Source organism: Eublepharis macularius, chromosome 4 (assembly GCF_028583425.1).
Source record: "Eublepharis macularius isolate TG4126 chromosome 4, MPM_Emac_v1.0, whole genome shotgun sequence".
In the NCBI taxonomy this organism is placed as follows: domain Eukaryota; kingdom Metazoa; phylum Chordata; class Lepidosauria; order Squamata; family Eublepharidae; genus Eublepharis; species Eublepharis macularius.
The window spans coordinates 158,526,029-158,545,484 of NC_072793.1; the positions used below are offsets into that span (position 1 = coordinate 158,526,029).

Consider the following 19,456-nt stretch of genomic DNA (forward strand, 5'->3'; position numbering starts at 1 on the left):
GAATTCTAAACCTATATGTAAGATAATATGTTCAGGGTAAAAGTTTCTCCACTAGGGGGAGATACATATCATTTGCTTAGAAAGCAACCTAAAATCATTGTTGGGCATTGAGGAGTTTGCATCACCAATGGATTCCTCTGGGGAGGGATTGGATGCTAAATGTGAAACAATGTCGAAGTGTGAAGCAGTTTCTTCCTCCTTGTATTCAGAGAACATTGGAGGAGGGGCTGGAAATCGAGGGCTCGGATCTGAAGAGGTCAGTATGGTGGAAGGTTGGCCTTGCACAGGAAAAAACACTACTTGCAGAAGAGATGCAGAAGGTCCTGTAGTCCCCCAATTGCAATGGCTGAACCGTTTGTTGGATCAGCCATGGAACCAAAGATGTTGGAACCGGTTGTGGAGACCAAGGATGAAATGAGGACCGCCTGCTGGGACCGGTATGGAAGGCAGATCCAGAATCGGAGCCTTATACAAATCCAAGATCACGTCCTCCATGGTGAATGTTTCCCGATGTCTGCAGGTGATGAAGTGTGAGGTGGAGAAGGTTATGAGGGATAGCAATTGGATTCTTCTCACAGATCAGTGGTGCCGAACTAATAGTATGTGTGGGCATAGGGTGTCTCCTCTGTAGTGAGAGGAGGTAGAAGGGGCACATTTTGGGTGCTTGCCCTTAGATTTAGATTTCTTAGCTGGAGGCTCTAAGGCTGAGCGTTCAGAAGAGCGTCAGCAGTGCTGTCATTCCAGGGGCGTAGGTCTCGGAACCAATGATCGATTTTTCATCAGATCCGAGGTCGGTACTGGTGTGGCCGAATTGAGGAGCTTCAGTGCCAATGGACCTTCAGATCTTGGTGTTTGCTCTTTCATGGCAGATGCCTTAGCTGCCAGAGTGTCAGAGCATGATAATACTTTCTCCCATTGGGTGGCTTTCAGGCGTAGAGCCCTATCACTCTTGGCCTTTGTTATGAAGCCCTAGCAATGATGACAGCCTGTAAAGTTATGAGGCTCATCCAAACAAATGAGACATAGATCGTGCTCATCCGTGTGTGGCATCTTGGTGTGACACTGAGAATTATGTTTCAACAAGGCTCTTTGCAACATATTAGCTGGATGGGAAGGGGAAAAATCCAGAGAAGAAGAACCTCTCTCAACAGCGGAAAAAGAAGAACTGAGGGAACGAGGGGAGCTCTGCCTCACGCCACCCTGTTTTGGCGGGAAACTGATGTTCATGCATGGTCAGGAGGAGCTCCCTCTCACAGGGTCCTAAAGTGTGACATCTCTTTCCAAGTCTGGCCTGCATCTGTGCAGGGTGTGCACAAGCAGATACTGCAACAATTGTGTGCATCCTTGGGGAAAAGCCATCACAGTTCTGAAGGTGAACCGTACCACTAAAGATCTGTGGAAACAGCCAAAGCCTTCTGAAGATGCCCCAATGCAAATGCTAGGTCACAACTGCTTGTACCTGAGCATTCTCTGTTGTGAAACCAACCACACTTTTATCAGAGAACCAGTTTGGTGTAGTGAGAGCCAGTTTGGTGTAGTGGTTAAGAGTAGTAGGACTCTAATCTGGAGAACTAGGTTTGATTCCCCACTTCTCCACTTGAAGCCAGCTGGGTAACCTTGGGTCAGTCACTACTTCTTGGAGCTCTCTCAGCTTCATCAACCTCACAGGGTGATTGTCGTGAGAATAATAAACACCATTTGTAAACCACTCTGAGTGGGTGTTAAGTTGTCCTGTTGTTGTTGTTGTTGTCATTTTTATTGTTATTATCATTCCACAGAAGGTGTAAAATGGAATTGTTCAAGAAAGCATTCTTTTAAAGGGAATGAGGTCTGGGGAAGGGAAGTGACTCAGTTGTAGGGCATCTGCTTGGCATGAAGAAGGACCCAGGCTCAATTCCTGGCATCTCTAGTTAAAAGGATGCCGTAGGTGATGTGAAATACCGCTGCCTGAGATCCTGGAGAGCTGCTTTCATTCAGAGTGGGCAAGACTGACCCTGATAGACCAATGGCCAGACTTAATATAAGGTAGCTTCATGGGGTTATAGTTTTTATGCCTATGAAAATTTTTAGACAGTTTCACTGCATTTTTTATTATAGGTATTATATATATTGTCTTGTTTTCTCATTTTTGTAATCCAATTCTACATTGTTTTTGTATGTATTATCACTAGAGATGGGCATGAACCGGGAAAATTCCGAACTGTGCGATTTGTGCTTCATCGCGTTTCACAAAACCCGAACCATGAACTTTGACGAACTTGCCTCAGTTCATGAACCAGTTTGTTTGGTTCATGGTTTGTCACTTCCTGAGGCTCTATAATGGCCCCCTTCACAGTCAGAGATGCCAAACTCACAAGAAGTCCTCAGCAGGCTCTCCTCCAGCCACCCTCCAAGTTTAGCAAAGATTGGATGTCGAATGTCCGAGTTATAGACCTCGAAATCTGTCAGCAACTGGAAAAACATGTAGGTCACGCTTTTCCCAGGGTCCAAGCTCCCTGAAACTTGAGGGTCTTTAGGGGACAGTTAGGGGTATGTTCTCTTCAAATCTGGTCGATTTTGGACTTCAGGGAGGACATTTTAGAGCCCCCTCAAAGAAGGTGCCCTTGGACTCCCCATTTGTTCCTATTGCAAGGGGAAATCTGAAAGCAACAGGAAAAACACATAGGTCATGCCTTCCCCAGTGTACAAGCTCCCTGAAACTTGGGGGGGGGGGCTTTAGGGGACAGTTAAGAGTAGGTCCCCTACAAATTTGGTCAATTTTGGACTTCGGAGAGGGTATTTTACAGCCCCTCAAAGAAGGTGCCCTCAGCCACCCCATTTGTTCTTAATGCAAGGAAAAATCTGCAGAAGTCCCTCCACTGTTTCCTAGGGAATAGATGGATCAGCACCAGGCTGTCTGCAGACATGAACCAAAAAACGAACCAAACGAACTGGCCTAAAGTTCATCGCTGTTCGTCAGAAATGGGCTCTGATGAACCACTGGTTCACAAACCACCTCAGTTCGTGACAAACTTTGGTTCGTATGTTGGTTCATGCCCATCTCTAATTATCACTGTTTGTATTGTTGTTTTGTTAAATGCTGTAATCCACTTTGAGTCTCAGTGAGAAAGGAAGACTGTAAGTACATAAGATGTCTTCCTCATAAGTTTATCCAAAGTACATGATATAAATAAAACCATCCACTTCCCTCCATAACTTCTTGAAGCTTCAAGTGAATTTTTAGTATGGATGTCAGATGTCCTGGATCTTTCAAGCTTTCCTCTCCCCACACCAGCCATTTGATCTGAGGCAAGTTTATTCCTGCAGTTGCAGTACCCACATGGAGTAATAGCCAAGCTGCGGTTGGTGGTGGTGGTGTGTGTGTGGGGGGGGGGGGGGCGGGAATCAGCCTTTTCTCATCTTTCAGTGATGTTCCTTTCATGCAAGTGGCAGGAGGGAGCCTCCCACCCCACTTGGTTACTGCTCCACATAGATCCTGCAACCTCAATAATAAACTATCCCTAGATTGGAAAAGTTTGCTGAAGAGGGAGAGGGGGGAGAGTCAGGAAGATCAGTGATCATCAGTGTCTTCCACGGACAGATCGCAGGATCTCACCCTGTGTTTCACAATGTCCATGGAACTGCAGAGGTCTTTTTTGAGAATATTTTAAAATGAAGCACCACCAGCAAGGTTGCCTGGCAGTCTAAACTAGCAATGAAGACATGCAAGCATCCACAGGACTCAGAGGACAAAATTATAACCCCTGCATGCAAACAAAAAAGAACTGAAGACTACTTCCCAACAAAAGAGACGGCTGTATTTAATATCCCCACTGCTAATCGGTATGCACCCCTGGCCGGTGCATCTGCCCTTGAAGGAAAGCAAGATGGAGAAACAATGGCAGATGACAACATTCCACAAGCAGAGGGGGGAAATGAGGAAACTGATGATGTTTTGAAAGAGCTTTTAACGTTGACTGCTAAGACAGTGGACTATATATTCATATTCTTGCACCAAATTAACTCCAATATTGAGCAGCTTACAAGGGCAGTGACAAAGGTACGTGGACTAAGGAGCCCAACAATGGAGACGTCTAACGAAGTCCAGACTGGTAGCAGCCTAATGCCAACAGGATATAAGCCAGGAGCAGGCCTGGGACAACACAGCTTAAGGGAGGATCCATTTATAATGATTTTACAACCAAGAAAAGTCTGTCTAACCATTAAAATGAAGCCGGGAGGGGGGGGGGAGTTGTTTCCTCTTTTTTTTTGCAAAATAGCTCAGTTTTCCTAGCCAAGTTCTGAATTTCATGCTGATCACTAATTATTTAAAGAAATATAATTACACTTTCTAGATGCATCAAATGTTTGCTCTTAAAACAGATTACAGAGGATGAACAGAGTTACTGGATTGGACTCTTCTACTCTTCAACAGAGAAGAAATGGGTGTGGATTACAGGTCTTTCCTTTGACATGAGTCTGTAAGTTGCTCCTTTTTCAGGATGTCTTTCCGTGCCGCAAAGATGAACTTTGTTAGAGTTGGAATGGTCTAGGCTAGAACCACGTGAAAAGGTGTGGTATAAATGTTTTAGTGAAAAAAATCACATTAAGTTAGTTTCAGGTACATGGCCATGTCGATCTGCAGGAGAATAGCAGGATTGGAGTCTGGTGGTACCTTAGAGACCAACAAGATTTTCAGGATATAAGATTTTGAGAATCCAAGCTCCCTTCTTTAGATATGCTATTGGTATGAAACTGGGAGGAAAGGCAGAGCTGCAGGAGAGAGGGGGGCAGCTTCTTATTAGGACAGGGAAGAGTTGCCACAGCCTTGATTCCTGATGAGGAAGCATCTCCTCCTCTCTTTTGCAGGTTCCAAAAAGCACCATACCAGACTGAATACTGTGGAAGAATAAGGAACGGCACAATCTCATCTGCTAACTGCAAAGTTCAACTTAGGTGGATTTGTCAGAAGGATCCCATTTTGTTATGATATCTTAAGTGATGTATACTATTGTTATTGTTTATAACAAGCAGGGACCCTCATATAGCAGCCATCCCATTCCCCCCACCTTTGCTTCCTCCCCTCTTCCCCACCCCTTCTCATCTTTCTCCCTCCACCATCCCTTCTCTTACCTTTTCTCTTTATCACGCTCCCTCCCCCAACACCTATTGTCACTTCTCCTTCTGACCGCCCCCCATGCCTACTGCCACTTTCTCTCTTACTTTTTCTATCCCCATCATTCCATCTTTTCCTCCCCCTCCATCACTTACTTAGGACCCCACTAGCAGTGCTGCTGCTTCCCTCACATGGCTGTGGGGGAATTCAATGGGTCCCATGGCAGGGGCAGCTTTTTTTCTGTTGGCATGGTGGGTGGTGACTAGGCCTTTTTTCTGGGAAAAGAGGTGGAACTCAGTGGGTTGCCCTCAGAGAAAATGGTCATATGGCTGGTGGCCCCGTCCCTGATCTCCAGACAGAGGGGAATTGAGATTGCCCTCTGTGCTGCTCGGCAGCCATTCCATTCCCCCCACCTTTGCTTCCTCCCCTCTTCCCCACCCCTTCTCAAGCGCTTCCGGAACTCCATTCCACCACATTCCAGCAGAAAAAAACCCTGGTGGTGACTCCTCCTCCTTGCTGCCCCTGGCTCCTCCTCCCTTGCACACATCACTGCCTCGGAGGCTTCTGAGTAGAGGCAGCGATGGGGGGCTGGCTGTGTCCATTGTGTGCAAGTGCAGAGAAGTTCCTTTTGGAGGGGATTAACCCATCCCTCCATATGGGGTGAGTTTTTAGATTCTTCTGTAAACCTGCCCCACCAAGTCGGCAAGAAAATCTCCCTTGTCTCCACCTCGCCCCAAACCACAGGATCATTATTAGACATGTGGATGTTGCTATTTCATAGAAACAAAATAAAAAACTAGTGAGTACAATGTATTGGTATTTTTACAGAAATCCCTTCTTTGAAGTTCAGGAATCCCTGTAGAGGGATTCTTTTTACCTTTTTTTTTTTTGCTACTGAAATGTTGATCTGACCTGTGATTGTAGGGAGGCTATGCACAGTATAGTAGCTGACTAACCTGCTTTCTCCATAATCAAAGCAACACACCCAGAAGATATTAGAAACCACTTGTTGTGAAGTATAAGCTCATGGAGCCAGGACCTCCAGCACCCTGGACTGTATTTGTATGCATGTAGAGTACTCACATTTTTACATTACAACATAGAGCTTACATATTAGTTATTAGCTTACATATTAATATTAGTTCCTTGAACTCTACAGGATGGTTTTGTTTCCCAGACCCAATCACCTTTTTTACCTCCTTTGAACCCACTGCAATTTGTTTACATCCTTCAAGTGCTGCATCCCGAACTGGACACAATACTCCCGATGAGGTCTGATTTGTACAGAATAGTGCAAACTATTACTTCTTGTGTTTTGAAGATAGGATGCTTCTATTAGTGCTACCTGAAACTTCATCAGCCCTTTTCCCAGTTGCATGCTGCCAATTTATTTAACTTACCGTGGACTCCATTCCTGAGACTTCTTTTTTACCTATGCTTATGTCCAGTCACTTTACCTAGATCTAGATTAAAACATGCACATTTGTTTGCTTAAGTTAACTTTTGGCTGCATTCATACAGCATTCTTCATTTTTTATTCCTCAGAGACATCTGTGTACCCAAGTCTTTTTCAAGTTAACTTTTATATACAGCACAAAACCCCAACTTTTCTAAGCCTGAAGGTACATTTTGAATTCTGACACAGGGTGGTGGACACAACCACGAAATGGCTGCCACAGAAGGCAAAGCCAATCACAAATTGTCAGGGAACGAGGCTCTGGATAATGCTAATAGTAACTGTTCAACATTTCAGGCAAAAAGCTCTGTTTAACAGGATGTCTTCTAATCTGCACAGCCAATGAGAATGCCTGCTGGGCAAAAGCCCAACCTGGCCCTGCCCACTTTTAAAAGCACTTGGTGGGTACCAGGAAAGGCACCAGTGGACGCCATGACACCCATGGGCACAACAGGGACTCGTGATACAGTCTCCGGACTACCTGAATCCCAAGAAAATCCAGACTAACTGAAAATCTTGTACAGACTTACTTATGGTTCATAAAGACAAATCACCCTGGAGCCCAAGGAAAGATTCTTCGGAGCTACAAAGTAAAAGCCTCTGGAGTCAGCCAGAAATGGAAACTCAGCTCAGCTGAAACAATCAACTTGAAGCTGAACTGTGCTGACTCTTCTTCATAACGGAGGTGGCAGAGAGCCCCACCCCTGGCTGCTGCAGGAACTTGGGAGGGCCTCGCCACCGCGCTGAGCCTTTCTGTGTCTCTGGAAGCCCGAGGAGGCAGCAGGGAGGCAAACTGTTTTGCCCCCAACTCACTTCTTCTCCCTGCATACTATGCCTGCATGGGGAAAAGGAGTGAGTGGTCAGTTTGCCTTTTATATAGTAGCATATGGAATCACACAATTGTAATACTCTACTGTTCGCATATTTATGAAACACTTTTGCATTTAAAACTTTTGAGTGGGAAATCAACAGTAGAGAATGCTGTACTACACATGTCCAGTTTCTACCGCTGAAAGGCAGGACAATGGTATAGCGCAATCCTGCATGCACTGAAAGAAAAAAAAGGAAAGTTAGGCAGGAATGCACCAATGTCATTTGTGATGAGGCACAGATATAAATCGAATGTTATTATTAGATAAAGAATGCATTTTCTGTTTTGTGACCTTTTTTTTCACAACAAACACCCATGAAATACACATAAGGGCGACGCATGTGAAAGGTGAATTCTCAAAGCGGATTTGGAAGACACGGCTTTGGGACAGGGAAACCCCGAAAAAAGTGGAGCATGTGGAAGCAACCCAGTTGTAATTCCGGGAGACCTCCAGCCATCACCTGGAGGCTGGTAACCCAAGTCCTAAGTCATATTCAGCTGCCAAAGCAGAACTTAACCATTATTTTCCAAGTCCGGAGGGTGTGTGTGAGGAGAGCTCAAAGACATCCATTTTGTATTCTGAGGGATATGAGGGTGATGTGAATTTATTACTGCCTATGTGCTTGCTTCTATAAATGGATTCTTACAAAGACACCATACATTCCATTTTTTTTGAGGTTCAAAATGTAACAAGGTTTATTTACAGCAGGTTAAAATCAAAAGGCAGGTAGGCAGATGTTTGAACTGAAGTAGCAGAAAGGTTTTTGTACAGAAACTTCGCTGGTGTGAGGCCCTTGGTATAACACTAGGTTGCTGGCTTCGTTCAGAGGTTGACACTGCTTCACAGAGGTTACACTTTATATACTCAAACACAGCACGACTTTCCCTCCTCTCCAGACTTAAGGGTGCTCCACTGAGACAAACCCTTCCTAGATACTGGGCAGGCGTTATAGTTATGAGCTATAACCCTGTTCCAGGCACTGGGGGGGAGACTCCTTTCTACCCACTTCCTTGGCCCACTATAATATACATTCCTGATGCCTCTCTCCTCTGAAGTAAATTGAATCGCTGCCTCGAGTTTACCAGTGCTTGGAGGAGGATGAGTCGGAGTCAAGGAAGTGATCAGCACATTAAGAATACCTGAGAAAGTCTCTTCTGCAGGGACACAATGATCTTTGTCCTTTATCACTTCACAAGTGGTTTACTGCAGATCCACGGTTCTTCTCTTGAGCAGCTGGAGCTGGCAATACCGACGTGGTTCATATATGCACAGCTTCCTCCTCCGAGAATTGCAAACCTGAAATGCAATAAAACAGATGAGTAACAAAAGCGTAACCAAATGACTACAAGAGTCCAATGATTTCATGCTCCAAATGTTAGAGGAAACCCATTTGGGGCTGCTGAAAAGGCAGCAGAGGGTTTCTTGTTTTAACTTCAGGCTTCTGACTGGTTTGGGAGTTTTTGCCTTTCCTTCTGCCACACCCTTGAAGTTCTTGCTTCTTTGGGATGCTTCTGTCATCCTTTTCTACTCCTCCCTATATTTCACCACTTACATTATTTAAAATTAAAAATATTCCCATAAAACAATTTCCTGAAGACTAGCCCTTGTTAATCTGCTTGACCAAAGCATCTTGCAAGAAAAAGAAGCTCCTTGGAGCAGGCAGCATAAGGCAGCATAAAGTGGACACTGAAGGAAAATGAAAGAAGTTACTTCGTTTGATTTCTTTCTATTAAGTCATACCATGACTTACATGGGCTGTAGTAGGCTAAAAGCCTTTTCAGCATGGGGTTTTTATCAGCTTCGATTTATCCCCTGATTTCCTCACACTTTTTTTGCTGTTAGTTTACACTTCAAGGGGGTTTCTTTTGTTTGTTTTCCCCAGGTTTTCCCCAGTTATTTTGAAACTGCTTGTACCTTGATCTTTTTTTTTTAAAGCCAATTCAGTGTCGCATTTGTTCCTTGTACAGTATGTTTCTTTCGATTTTCTTTGTCCAGCCCACTTCCACCCACCTTCAACCCATTTTCTGATAATTATTGTTCTAATTAGTCATTTGTCATTGTCAAACCATTCCTCCCTCCCTCCATCCCCCTTCCCTCTCTTGGTTTCACTTTCAATCTTTTCTTTATAATTGTCAGTTTCATAATGTTATAACAATCTAATGTTGTAATAATAAATGCAGCTGGTTCCCTGAATTCCCAGCATTTGGTTTTTAAAATAAAAGTAAGTCTATTGCCCCTTCTGTTGAAGGGATGAAAGGAAAAAGGCATATCTCAGCAACAGAACTGGCTAGAGACTTACTTTTTAAAAAAAAATGAAAGCTGGCGATTCAGAAAACCTGCTACATTTATCATTACAACATTAGGTCCTTATAATGCTATGAAACTGATGATTAAAACATTACGAAAGCTGGGGACTGTTGCGGGGGGGGCTTAAGCATATGCTAAGAATAAAAAAGGGGAGGGGTGATGTGACACCAGCGGTAATGCCACTGAAGACGACAGCATCTTCGCTTGAAAATCTTGATCCTTTAGGGCATGTGCACAACAAAATAAACCAACTCCATAACTGTTAAAAAGCAGAGGGAGGATAGACATGCCAAAAAACTGTACCTAAACTGATTTCAGTGCTTCTGGATCAATTACTCAAAAAATCAGAGGAGTAAGTTAAGTGTGCAGAAAAGCCCTAAAGCCAGTGGGGTTTAGAAAGAGTAAAAATGATTACACCAGAGGGAGGGGAGAGTGAGATCCACTCCCAGCTTATCCATGTTAACTTGAATACAGGTAGGAATGTAGGCTCTTTACCTATGAATGTGCATATGGCTTTCCTAGGGTTGCTATTGTGTGGACAGAGTAGCATGGGTGCATACGGGGCAAAATTTACCCCATCACTCCTTCCACTGGTGATCTCAGCTCTTTTCAGAGAGACTGTTCACACAACCATTCGCGTGCACAGTGAAATGGTGATGCAGTTCATATTTTGTAGCGCCTAGAGATCGGTCATCATGGTGTACACACGAGGACCATCTCAAACTATTCTCTTCCCAGCCCTAAAAAACAACAACAACAGATATTCCAGTGCAGTCAGAGGAGCCTAAAGGCCTGCAGTGATGCTTCAGGCCACTCAGAGAACTGGCAGTAATTTGTTCCCAGCAAAGACTAAAGGAAGATGCTCCTCAGGTGGGACCTGGCAGTATTTGCTGCTCCCTAACAACAACAACAACAACAACATTCGATTTATATACCGCCCTTCAGGACAACTTAATGTCCACTCAGAGCGGTTTACAACGTATGCCATTATTACCCCACAACAAACTCCCTGTGAGGTGGGTGGGGCTTAGAGAGCTCCAGAGAACTGTGACTCACCCAAGGTCACCCAGCTGGCTTCGTGGAGGAGTGGGGAATCAAACCCGGCTCTCCAGATTAGAGTCCCATGCTCTTAACCACTACACCAAACTGGCACCTGAAGCAGCTGCCCCAGGGTTAAGCCTGTGCTGCTTATGGCTTATTAGCTTGGAAACTGGTCCAAGCTAGACCTGTAAATAGGTGGGAGAGGAAGGGGCTTGCTTCCCCCTACCAGGATTTCATCATGGCTTAAACTGTAAGTCTAGCATGAGCTGCAGTCAGCTCTGTTGTGGTACTTCATGCAGTAGAATGTGCCTGATCGCCCCGCTGCCTTCAGACATTTCAGTTGTTTGTGAGTGCTGGGAACCTGCCTTCACTCTGGCAGGCTTCAAAGCACCAATCGGCTTCTTTGTATCCGACCAAGAGATGGCATCAGCAGTTGTTGGCCAGCCTTTTCCATTCTGCCCATGATTTTTGTTCCAAAGGAAACACAATAGGGGCACGACTATTGCTTTCTTATCCCAAGGTCCATGTGATTCCGGCATTGATATACACAGCTCCAACACAGCTTTTCTGGCTGAGCGGCATGCTTTCATCCCATTAACATCTTAATGGCTTTGGACACTATTTATCTCTTCCATTTTCTTATTTTGATACAGCCGCAAAGAGCCATAAGGATGTTCTTTTCACTTTTATATGTCTATATAAGACAGCCATCTTTTTCATTTGTGCATTTTCCTGTAACAGCAGGATTGGGGTCCAGTGGTACCTTAGAAACCAAAAAGATTGTCGGGCAAAACTTTTATAGAGTTGTCCCATTTTTCTCACAGCTCTGTTGGCTCTCACATTAAGGTCCTGTGAAAAATGTGCCCACGTGAGACAGGCTTTGGCTTGAGACTTCTGTATCCATCAGTCTTTGCACTGTCTCTGTCTGTTTTGAATCTTTCACAAGAATCTGTTGTTTTTGTCTTTGTTGTATAATTTATGTCTATAATATATTTGTAACTTAATGATATAATAAAATTTGTAAAAACCCAATCAGTTGTATAATTCTTTGCTATGGGTGAAACTGAACAGTGGGAGAGATCTCACTTACCTTGTCCTAATTCGTATTTGTTTGCACACATCTGAAATTGAACTTTAAGCTTGTTCAAACTGGTTGCGAGGATTGTCAAATTACTGATCTGCACCACAAAGACTTTATCACCACATCTACTGCTTCCTCTGCCCTTCCTATCACGCACTTCACAGGAACACTTTATTCTCTTTTTATCACCTTCACAAAAAACAAGATTAAAAATAAACCCCAGCAGAACCTAAATTGTCTCTTCTTCAAGGGCTGAATTCCAACTATCAAATGGCTTTCAAAGCTACAAGCATGCTAGGCAATCTTGGGTACGTCATGCACACTCTCAGCCTAACCTACCTCACAGGGTTGTTGTGAAGGAAAAAATAGCTGCATGTAGAGAAAGACAGGACATAAAAAATTAACATACAATCTTGCCTTTCTCAGGAGGTGGGGTTGCCACATGTCGAAGTGAGCAAACCAGTTGTACTAGATGGAGCAATGCACCCACTTGGCCTCATTCTGGCTATGGCCTTGTGAGGCCATGAGAGAACAGCCCCTCTGTAATGCTGGATCCCACCCAGGGCTCCTGCTTCATCATTACCAACTAGCATTCCTGAGGCTTAGGGATGCACACTTCCAGAGGAAGGAAGCATGAGACAGCCCTGGAAACATGTTTGATAGAGAGGCGCCAAGCTACTCTCTGGGGGGAGAGGTTGTTGTAATCTCCCTGTTTCCTTCTTCAGAGGTCTACCCAGTAGCCTGCCTGGAGCAAGAGGACACCCGGGAGGAAGGGAGAGCTTCCCAAGATGGTGGAGCCTGACACTGTTCATGGCTCCGGTCTGAGCAGGCTGAATTAATGTACCCACAGATGGGCCATGTTGAGATTAGATAGACTGATACTTATTCCCTGGCACCACCTCTCCACAAGGGGAGGTAGTGAGAAGAATCAGTTTTTTAAACACAGAAGACAACACAAGCTTGAGAAAAAATCAAGACAACATATATTGAAATCAAACTCTGTCCAGTTGCTGGAAGCTGCTTCTATCTCAAAGCTGGACTAGATGGAACTTTGGTCCAATCTCATCAGGCTTCCAAATGGAAGCAATTGACAAATCGAAGAGGGATATGGAAGGTTAACTATGATGAATCTTTGACATCTGTGCTCTTTGAGAAAGAAGCTTGGAAACGGACCTTACAAGGATCTGGACCGTCCATTAGAGAATGCAGTCACAGAACCAACTACGTGTACCTATGATTATAGGTCTTTTCGATCTGTGACATTCACAGTGTCTGGAATTACCATTATACTGTACCTGTATTGTACCTGTATGCAAGGCGAATTGAGTTCTATATGAAAAATAGTGTCATAGGATGCCATAAAGCAATTGCACTTTAATAACATCAATGATAGCACTTTGAGCACGGGACACTTTAATGAATTGTTTTTAGAACGCATAGGATGCCTGTATAATTGAGGTCGAGGGAGGTTGCAATATATGGTGTAGTATTTGGTTGTGTCAAGAGAAACAAAAGAATACATAAATTGTTCATTACATCCCTTATTCTGTATAAATAAATTTGTGAAATAATACCTAATTAGTATATCCTTTATTAAAAACAATTGTGGAGACATTAATACCACACGGGAGATTCTTTGTTGTGACATTTATATTACCGTGTTGCTCTATTTTGCTGAATTTAGGGATGGCCGCAGGCCTCAGGAAGAAATGAATGCTTTTCCTTTTCAGGTGGAGAGAAGAAAAATGGGAGAATAGAGACCTGACTGGAAGACTGTCTGTCTTCTGGATCCTGGCCACAGTGCTGTGACAAAGTGGCAATCCAAAGCTATAATTAACTTTCTGTCACTCATAATATACCCCCCCCCCCCAAGATGGCTGTGGTAATAGCAACTGTGGAGCTGGTCTGTCTATCTGTTAATACTTGCCAAAAGTTGTGGCCTATTCTTTTTGCCTACTGCCTGCCAGAGGTATTTGACTCATTTGTTCCACTGCAAACCAAAGTCAAGCTCACAAATGTCGTGGTCAAAGTTTTTTACCTCACAACTTTTTGCCACTTTCAATTTAGTTATCGGCTAGATAACAGTCCTGCTGGATCAGTGAAATTCCCATCTACTTTAGCGTTTTAGCATTCTACGTATTCACCACAGATGTCCCAACTCCTCAGCTTGACTCCCTCCAGCCTCGAAACTCTCAATGTCCTCAACAACTGAACAGCTATGAGCACAGGAGAGGGGACTGTTCTTGTAGGCCTCCGAAGGTCTCATCCACAGGCCATTCTCTCCCTCAGCTTCTCCAGGTCGACAACCTTAGCCTCAAGGGAACAAATGTGTTCCCCGAGAGCCAAGAGCTTAATGCATCAAGCACACACCAATAATACATGCCCAGTGGGAAGATAATCATACATGTAACACTCCTTGCAGATCACTGGATAGGCCTCACTCTCTGGCTGGCTTTCTACCTTCATAACTGGTTTGTTTGTTTAAAGGGGTTATAAGGTAAACATGTGCAGATTTGTGTAGGAGGAAGGATACTATGGCACACGGCCCTCCTCCTGATGTGGCGCTTATATTGTCTGTCTCAGGAAACTCAGACTACATGTGTTCTCTCCCGCTCCTCCTTGAAACCCGTTGCTGAACCCCCAAACTCAACTCCCCTGTTAGAAGCCCTGTTCAAAAGTAAAGCCTTGATGCAAACCCTCATGTCTGTCTTTCCCTCCCCAGCGTTGCCACAGCTGCCATGCAAACTGGCACCTCCACCAGGACAAGTGCTGCTGTTTTAAACAAACAAATAAACAGATAATGATTATATATATTATAATAAATGTTTTAAATAAATTGAATAAATAATGCCTTTCCTTGGATGATAAATGCTGGCCAAAGAGACTGCTCAGCAAAGGTCTCTCAACTTGTAGTGAGCCAAGAGGAAGGGGAGATTTCAGGGATGGACCAGTGTCATTTTTCAACCTACATACCTCCTCACTGTTTTGCACAGGATGCTGGCAAGACCTGGTCTTAAGAGCATCATGACCTGAGACATCTGCTCCCCACTGCTGTACTTGAACACTTGTACTGTTTTATGTCATTTGGGTTGGTCCTGATAAAGATGATATATGGATTCAGTTCTTGTTTTTAGATTTTTCTTTGGACTAGCATGACTGCCTACAGTTTTTTTTCTAAAAGGAGGAGATGGCATTTTTAGAAAATATGTTAGTTATTAGATAAAAGTGTTACGTGGCCAGACTGTGCTGTGATGCTGCAATGGCTTTATATGGTATCTTTCCAAATCTGTAGCTCAGAAGGAAAGTGACTAACATTCAAGATTGAACCTCAGCTTGGTAATCCTTGATATGTACCATCATTCAAACAGACACATACCTAGAATCTCAAATCCAACCTAAATTTGAAAAATCCAAGTCTGCTATCACAAATTCACTTCTTCTACCCATCTTTGCCAAAGAATTAAAAGAAAATAAACTGTTCCTTATTTCAGTTGTCATTTGCTGAGCTGCAGTTAGCTTGTTGTGGTTGGAATCTATAAAGAAAAAAAGCTTTTGATTTTTGCCATAAGCCCTGGCCACTGACGCATCCTTGTCTTCTGGTGGTTCACCGGTGGGTGGCTGAGACTGTGGACAGCTTTTTGCACCTTTTTTCTTTTCATAAGACCGCAATGGAGGATGAAGAAGGTGACACTGCTTTCCAGGTTAGAAGGAATGCTTCAAGAGCTGCATCTCCTGCTAAGAAACAAGGTACCACTTTTAGCCTTTTCTTAAGTCACGCTCAAGGAACAATGAGCGCCGCATGAAATAGATATCTTCTGCAACCTCCCAGACGTGCCACCCCCAAAGCTATTCTAATTTCTAAAGAGTTGGAGAATACAGGTTGAGGGGCTGCAGTTCAAATGGTAGATTGGTGAAACTCCTAGATCCTCCCCTCCAAGGTTGTGTAAACAAAAATTATCTCCACTTGCATAGGCCCTATCTTGGGAATAACTTATAGCTTCCAGTTTTTGAGTCTAAAAATTCATTTAACATACAGATACATTTTTTCTGTTGTTATATAGTCAACTGATCGTGTTTTTAATATCTATCTATCTATCTATCTATCTATCTATCTATCTATCTATCTATCTATCTATCTATCTATCTATCTATCTATCTATCTATCTATCTATCTATCTATCTATCTATCTATCTATCTATCTATCTATCTATCTATCTATCTATCTATCTATCTATCATGTATATCATATTTTGGAGAGAATGGAGAAGAAAGGCAGAACACGAAATTGTACCTTACTTTTAAAACACATGAGCAAAATCCATTCTCTTCAAAAGCACCAAAATAAGGGGATAAAGGTGACTTAAACCGTTTTCTGTGAAATCAGTAAAAAATGTATATGGGTAAAAATACATTTTTCTGCATTTTGCTTTTATTTACTCAAGAATAGAAATAAGCCCTTTGGCATGCAAACGCAAAAACAGATTCAGATATTTTAAGGGAAAATATACATATTTTATGTGAGTAGCTGTTGGTCTGTAGTAGAAGAGTAACATTTGTTTGTTTGTTTGTTTCAATTTCTATTCTGTCCTCCCCAGACCTGCAGGCTCGGGGTGGATTACATTCCATAAAAACATTATAATATACATACATTTAACAATTTAAAAGAACAATATAAACAGTACAATATAAATATTTAAAAGGAACAAGAAAGCAGCACAGAAGTAATCAAGTATTAACCTATACTTGATCTATACATGTTTTGTGATCAAACATTGAATTAAATTCTGATAATCATGGTTTGCATTTTTGTACCCACCCATCAATATGAAATATAATGATTGTCAGAAAGGATATTTTTTTTATTTACGAGTTTTATACACTTAAAAAACCAAACAAAAATATTACAATTATGCAAAAACTAATAAACCAAACAAAAACAAAAATAGCTAATCAACATACAAAAACATAATACACAATACAGAAAAAAACAAGAAAAAGCAATCTAAACTAGGTTTCCGATTTTCTCCAAAACAAATACTCATATCATGTCAAATCTACACTTTTCTCTAGGTAATGATTAAAAACTCTTTTTTTATATTTCCCTACCTGGGGCTGGCAACCCATTCAATCACTTCCACTGGAGGAGAGGGCTGCTTTGGAGGATGGACTATACTACGTTGTACTGCACTGAGGTCCCCAAAGCTCCACCCCTGATCCCCCAGAATTCCCCCATCTGGAGCTGGCAACCCACAAGCTTGCCTCCTGCTGCCTTTTGAACCCCAGCTGGGTGGAGGGAGGGGTAGCACAGCCTCGGGGACTTGGGTCGGGCTCTCCTTCACTGCATCTTCATTGGCTGGCTGCCCCTGGCTCAGGATGAGCCCCCAGCTGGCCTGGCCCAGCACCAGGATGGTTAGAGGAAAAACTTCCTTCGCCTGCCCACCCACCCACCCGCGCTGTCCTTCGGTGGTCCAGGCTTCACATGCTCCAAGGGGCTCTGCCGGGAGGGGGGAAGCCAGAGTCGCTGCTATGACAAACCTTGCAGCCGGTGGGCGTGTGCAAGCTAGCAGGCCATGTGGCGCCCACCTGCCTTGAGAGGTCCAGAGTATCCCCACTAGGGGCGTACTAAGACACCTGCTCTGTAAAATCTCCGTGAGTCGTCGGAAACCCATTTAGGGAATTATATAGTAGGATGAGTCCTGACTGACTCATCAATGCCCAGCCCAAATCTCTGTACCTAGAAATGTGAAATTTGGAGAGAATGTTCCTTTTGTGATGTAGAGGCTCACTAAGAAGGGATTTTAAGAAATTAACCTCCTAAGGTGGTTAAAAGGGTTAAAATGTGTTTTCCCATAGGGATACAGCTTCCCTGTGTGGCTGGCAGGCTGCTCATCCCCCCCCCGCCAACTGCCAACTCAGCCACTATTCCCTGAGGTCATTTGCATATGCAACCTGATTGGTCATTACTCCAACATTCTAAGCAGTATGCAGTTGCTATTGAGAGTCATTGAATGTGTCCTGAGGTAAAAATACACTTCCCAGTCTTCCCCTCTAGGGTTGCCAATCCTCCTGTGGGGCCTGTCTTTCCTGTGTGGCTGGCAGACTCCTGCCTGCTTGCACCCTTCCCTCCTTGATGGGTCAGCTGTGGAACTCTGTGTTCTAAGGTAAAAATCAGGTCAAGGAAATTGCAGACTGTTGAAGAAAGACTGTACAAGACTCCTGAATAGGGATTTTATGTAAAAGTCAGTATGGCAACTCTTTAAATGTTCGTGGGGAGATGATGCACGACCTTTCTAGGAGCCATTTCAATGTGAACCTCTCACATGAACCTGCTGAAGTGCCCACCACACCACCCCTCCCTCAGTCCAACTCCACCTCACACATCTCGCAGCCATCACCTCTTACTGTCCCCAAGAAGTCTTCTGGCAGACGTTGTGAAAGATACACCCACAATAAAAGGAGGAAGCAATTTAGAGATGCAGCAAGGAAATTTGCATGTCCTGCCCCTGTGGTGCACTGAGCTGCAGTGACCAAGTACCAGCAAGATCACCCCAAGGTGCACAGAGCAGCAGTCTCTCTCTATGAGCAAAGCAATCCTGGAAGACAAATAGAGAGGCGCTCACTTCCATGGAAGGTCAAGGCTCACTCAGGCATGGCCTATGATCCTTCATTACCTTCAAGCTGCCTCTTGACCTCACCATGGCATTTAAGGGGTGTTTTGAGGCACTGAGCATAACCCTCAAAGATGTCAGGAGCAATAAGAGAGCGATGGAGGGAGTCACAGTGCTGCTGGCTGGAGACTTCTGGCAGACTCTGCCAGTAGCCCCAAGGGGAACTTAAGCTGATGAGGTTATCATGTGTGTCAAGGCATTGTACCTGTGGCCCCTCATCAGGAAACTCTCACTAAGAAAGAACATGAGGGTCCACTTGAGAAGCAAAGTGTCTGCTGGGGAATTCTCTGAACTCCTACTAAAAATAGGGGACAAAGCATATCTAAAGGTGCCCATTCCTGCAGGCCTGGGCACAGTAGTGATAACCCTAGCAGACCTAACAGCCATGATATACCCTGATATCATCACTATCATGGAGAAGTCCATGGACTGTCTATGCAAGCATGGCAGAAATGGAATACAGATCTGTGGACTCAGTGGTGCAAATGGATGATGTGGTCCACTACCCTGTGCAGTTCCTCAACATGCTCAACCCTCCTGGCTTCCCAGCCCACAAGCTTCTCCTCAAAGTGAGGGCTCCAGTGATGTTGCTCTAGAATCTCAAGCCACCCAGTCTCTGCAATGGCACCAGACTGCAAGTGTATGCCTACCACAGGAACATCATTGAGGCCACATTGTTCACCGGCAGTGCTCAGGGGGAGTCGATGTTCATACCACACATTCCGTTCATACCATCAGATAACCTCTTCAAGTTCAAGAGACTGCAGTTCTGCAGTTCCCCTCAAGGTCTGCTTTGCTATGATGATCATCAAGTCCCAGGGGCAGATACTAAAAGTGGCAGGAATTGACTTGAGGGAGGACTGCTTCTCACATGGGCAGTTATATGTGGCCTACCCCAGAGTGAACTCACCCAGCAGCCTGGTGATCCTAGCACC

General features: G+C 43.9%; 1 protein-coding gene across 1 annotated transcript in view; it reads left to right on the plus strand.

Annotated features, from left to right (window-relative positions):
- Positions 1-342: 342 nt before the first annotated feature.
- LOC129327720 (killer cell lectin-like receptor subfamily B member 1B allele C) overlaps positions 343-19,456 on the plus strand; it is a 37,708-nt gene continuing 18,594 nt past the window's right edge. Inside the window, exon 1 of the mRNA XM_054976475.1 lies at positions 343-520. Within this exon, the coding sequence (XP_054832450.1) occupies positions 343-520 (178 nt within the window). The remainder of the gene's footprint in view (positions 521-19,456) is intronic.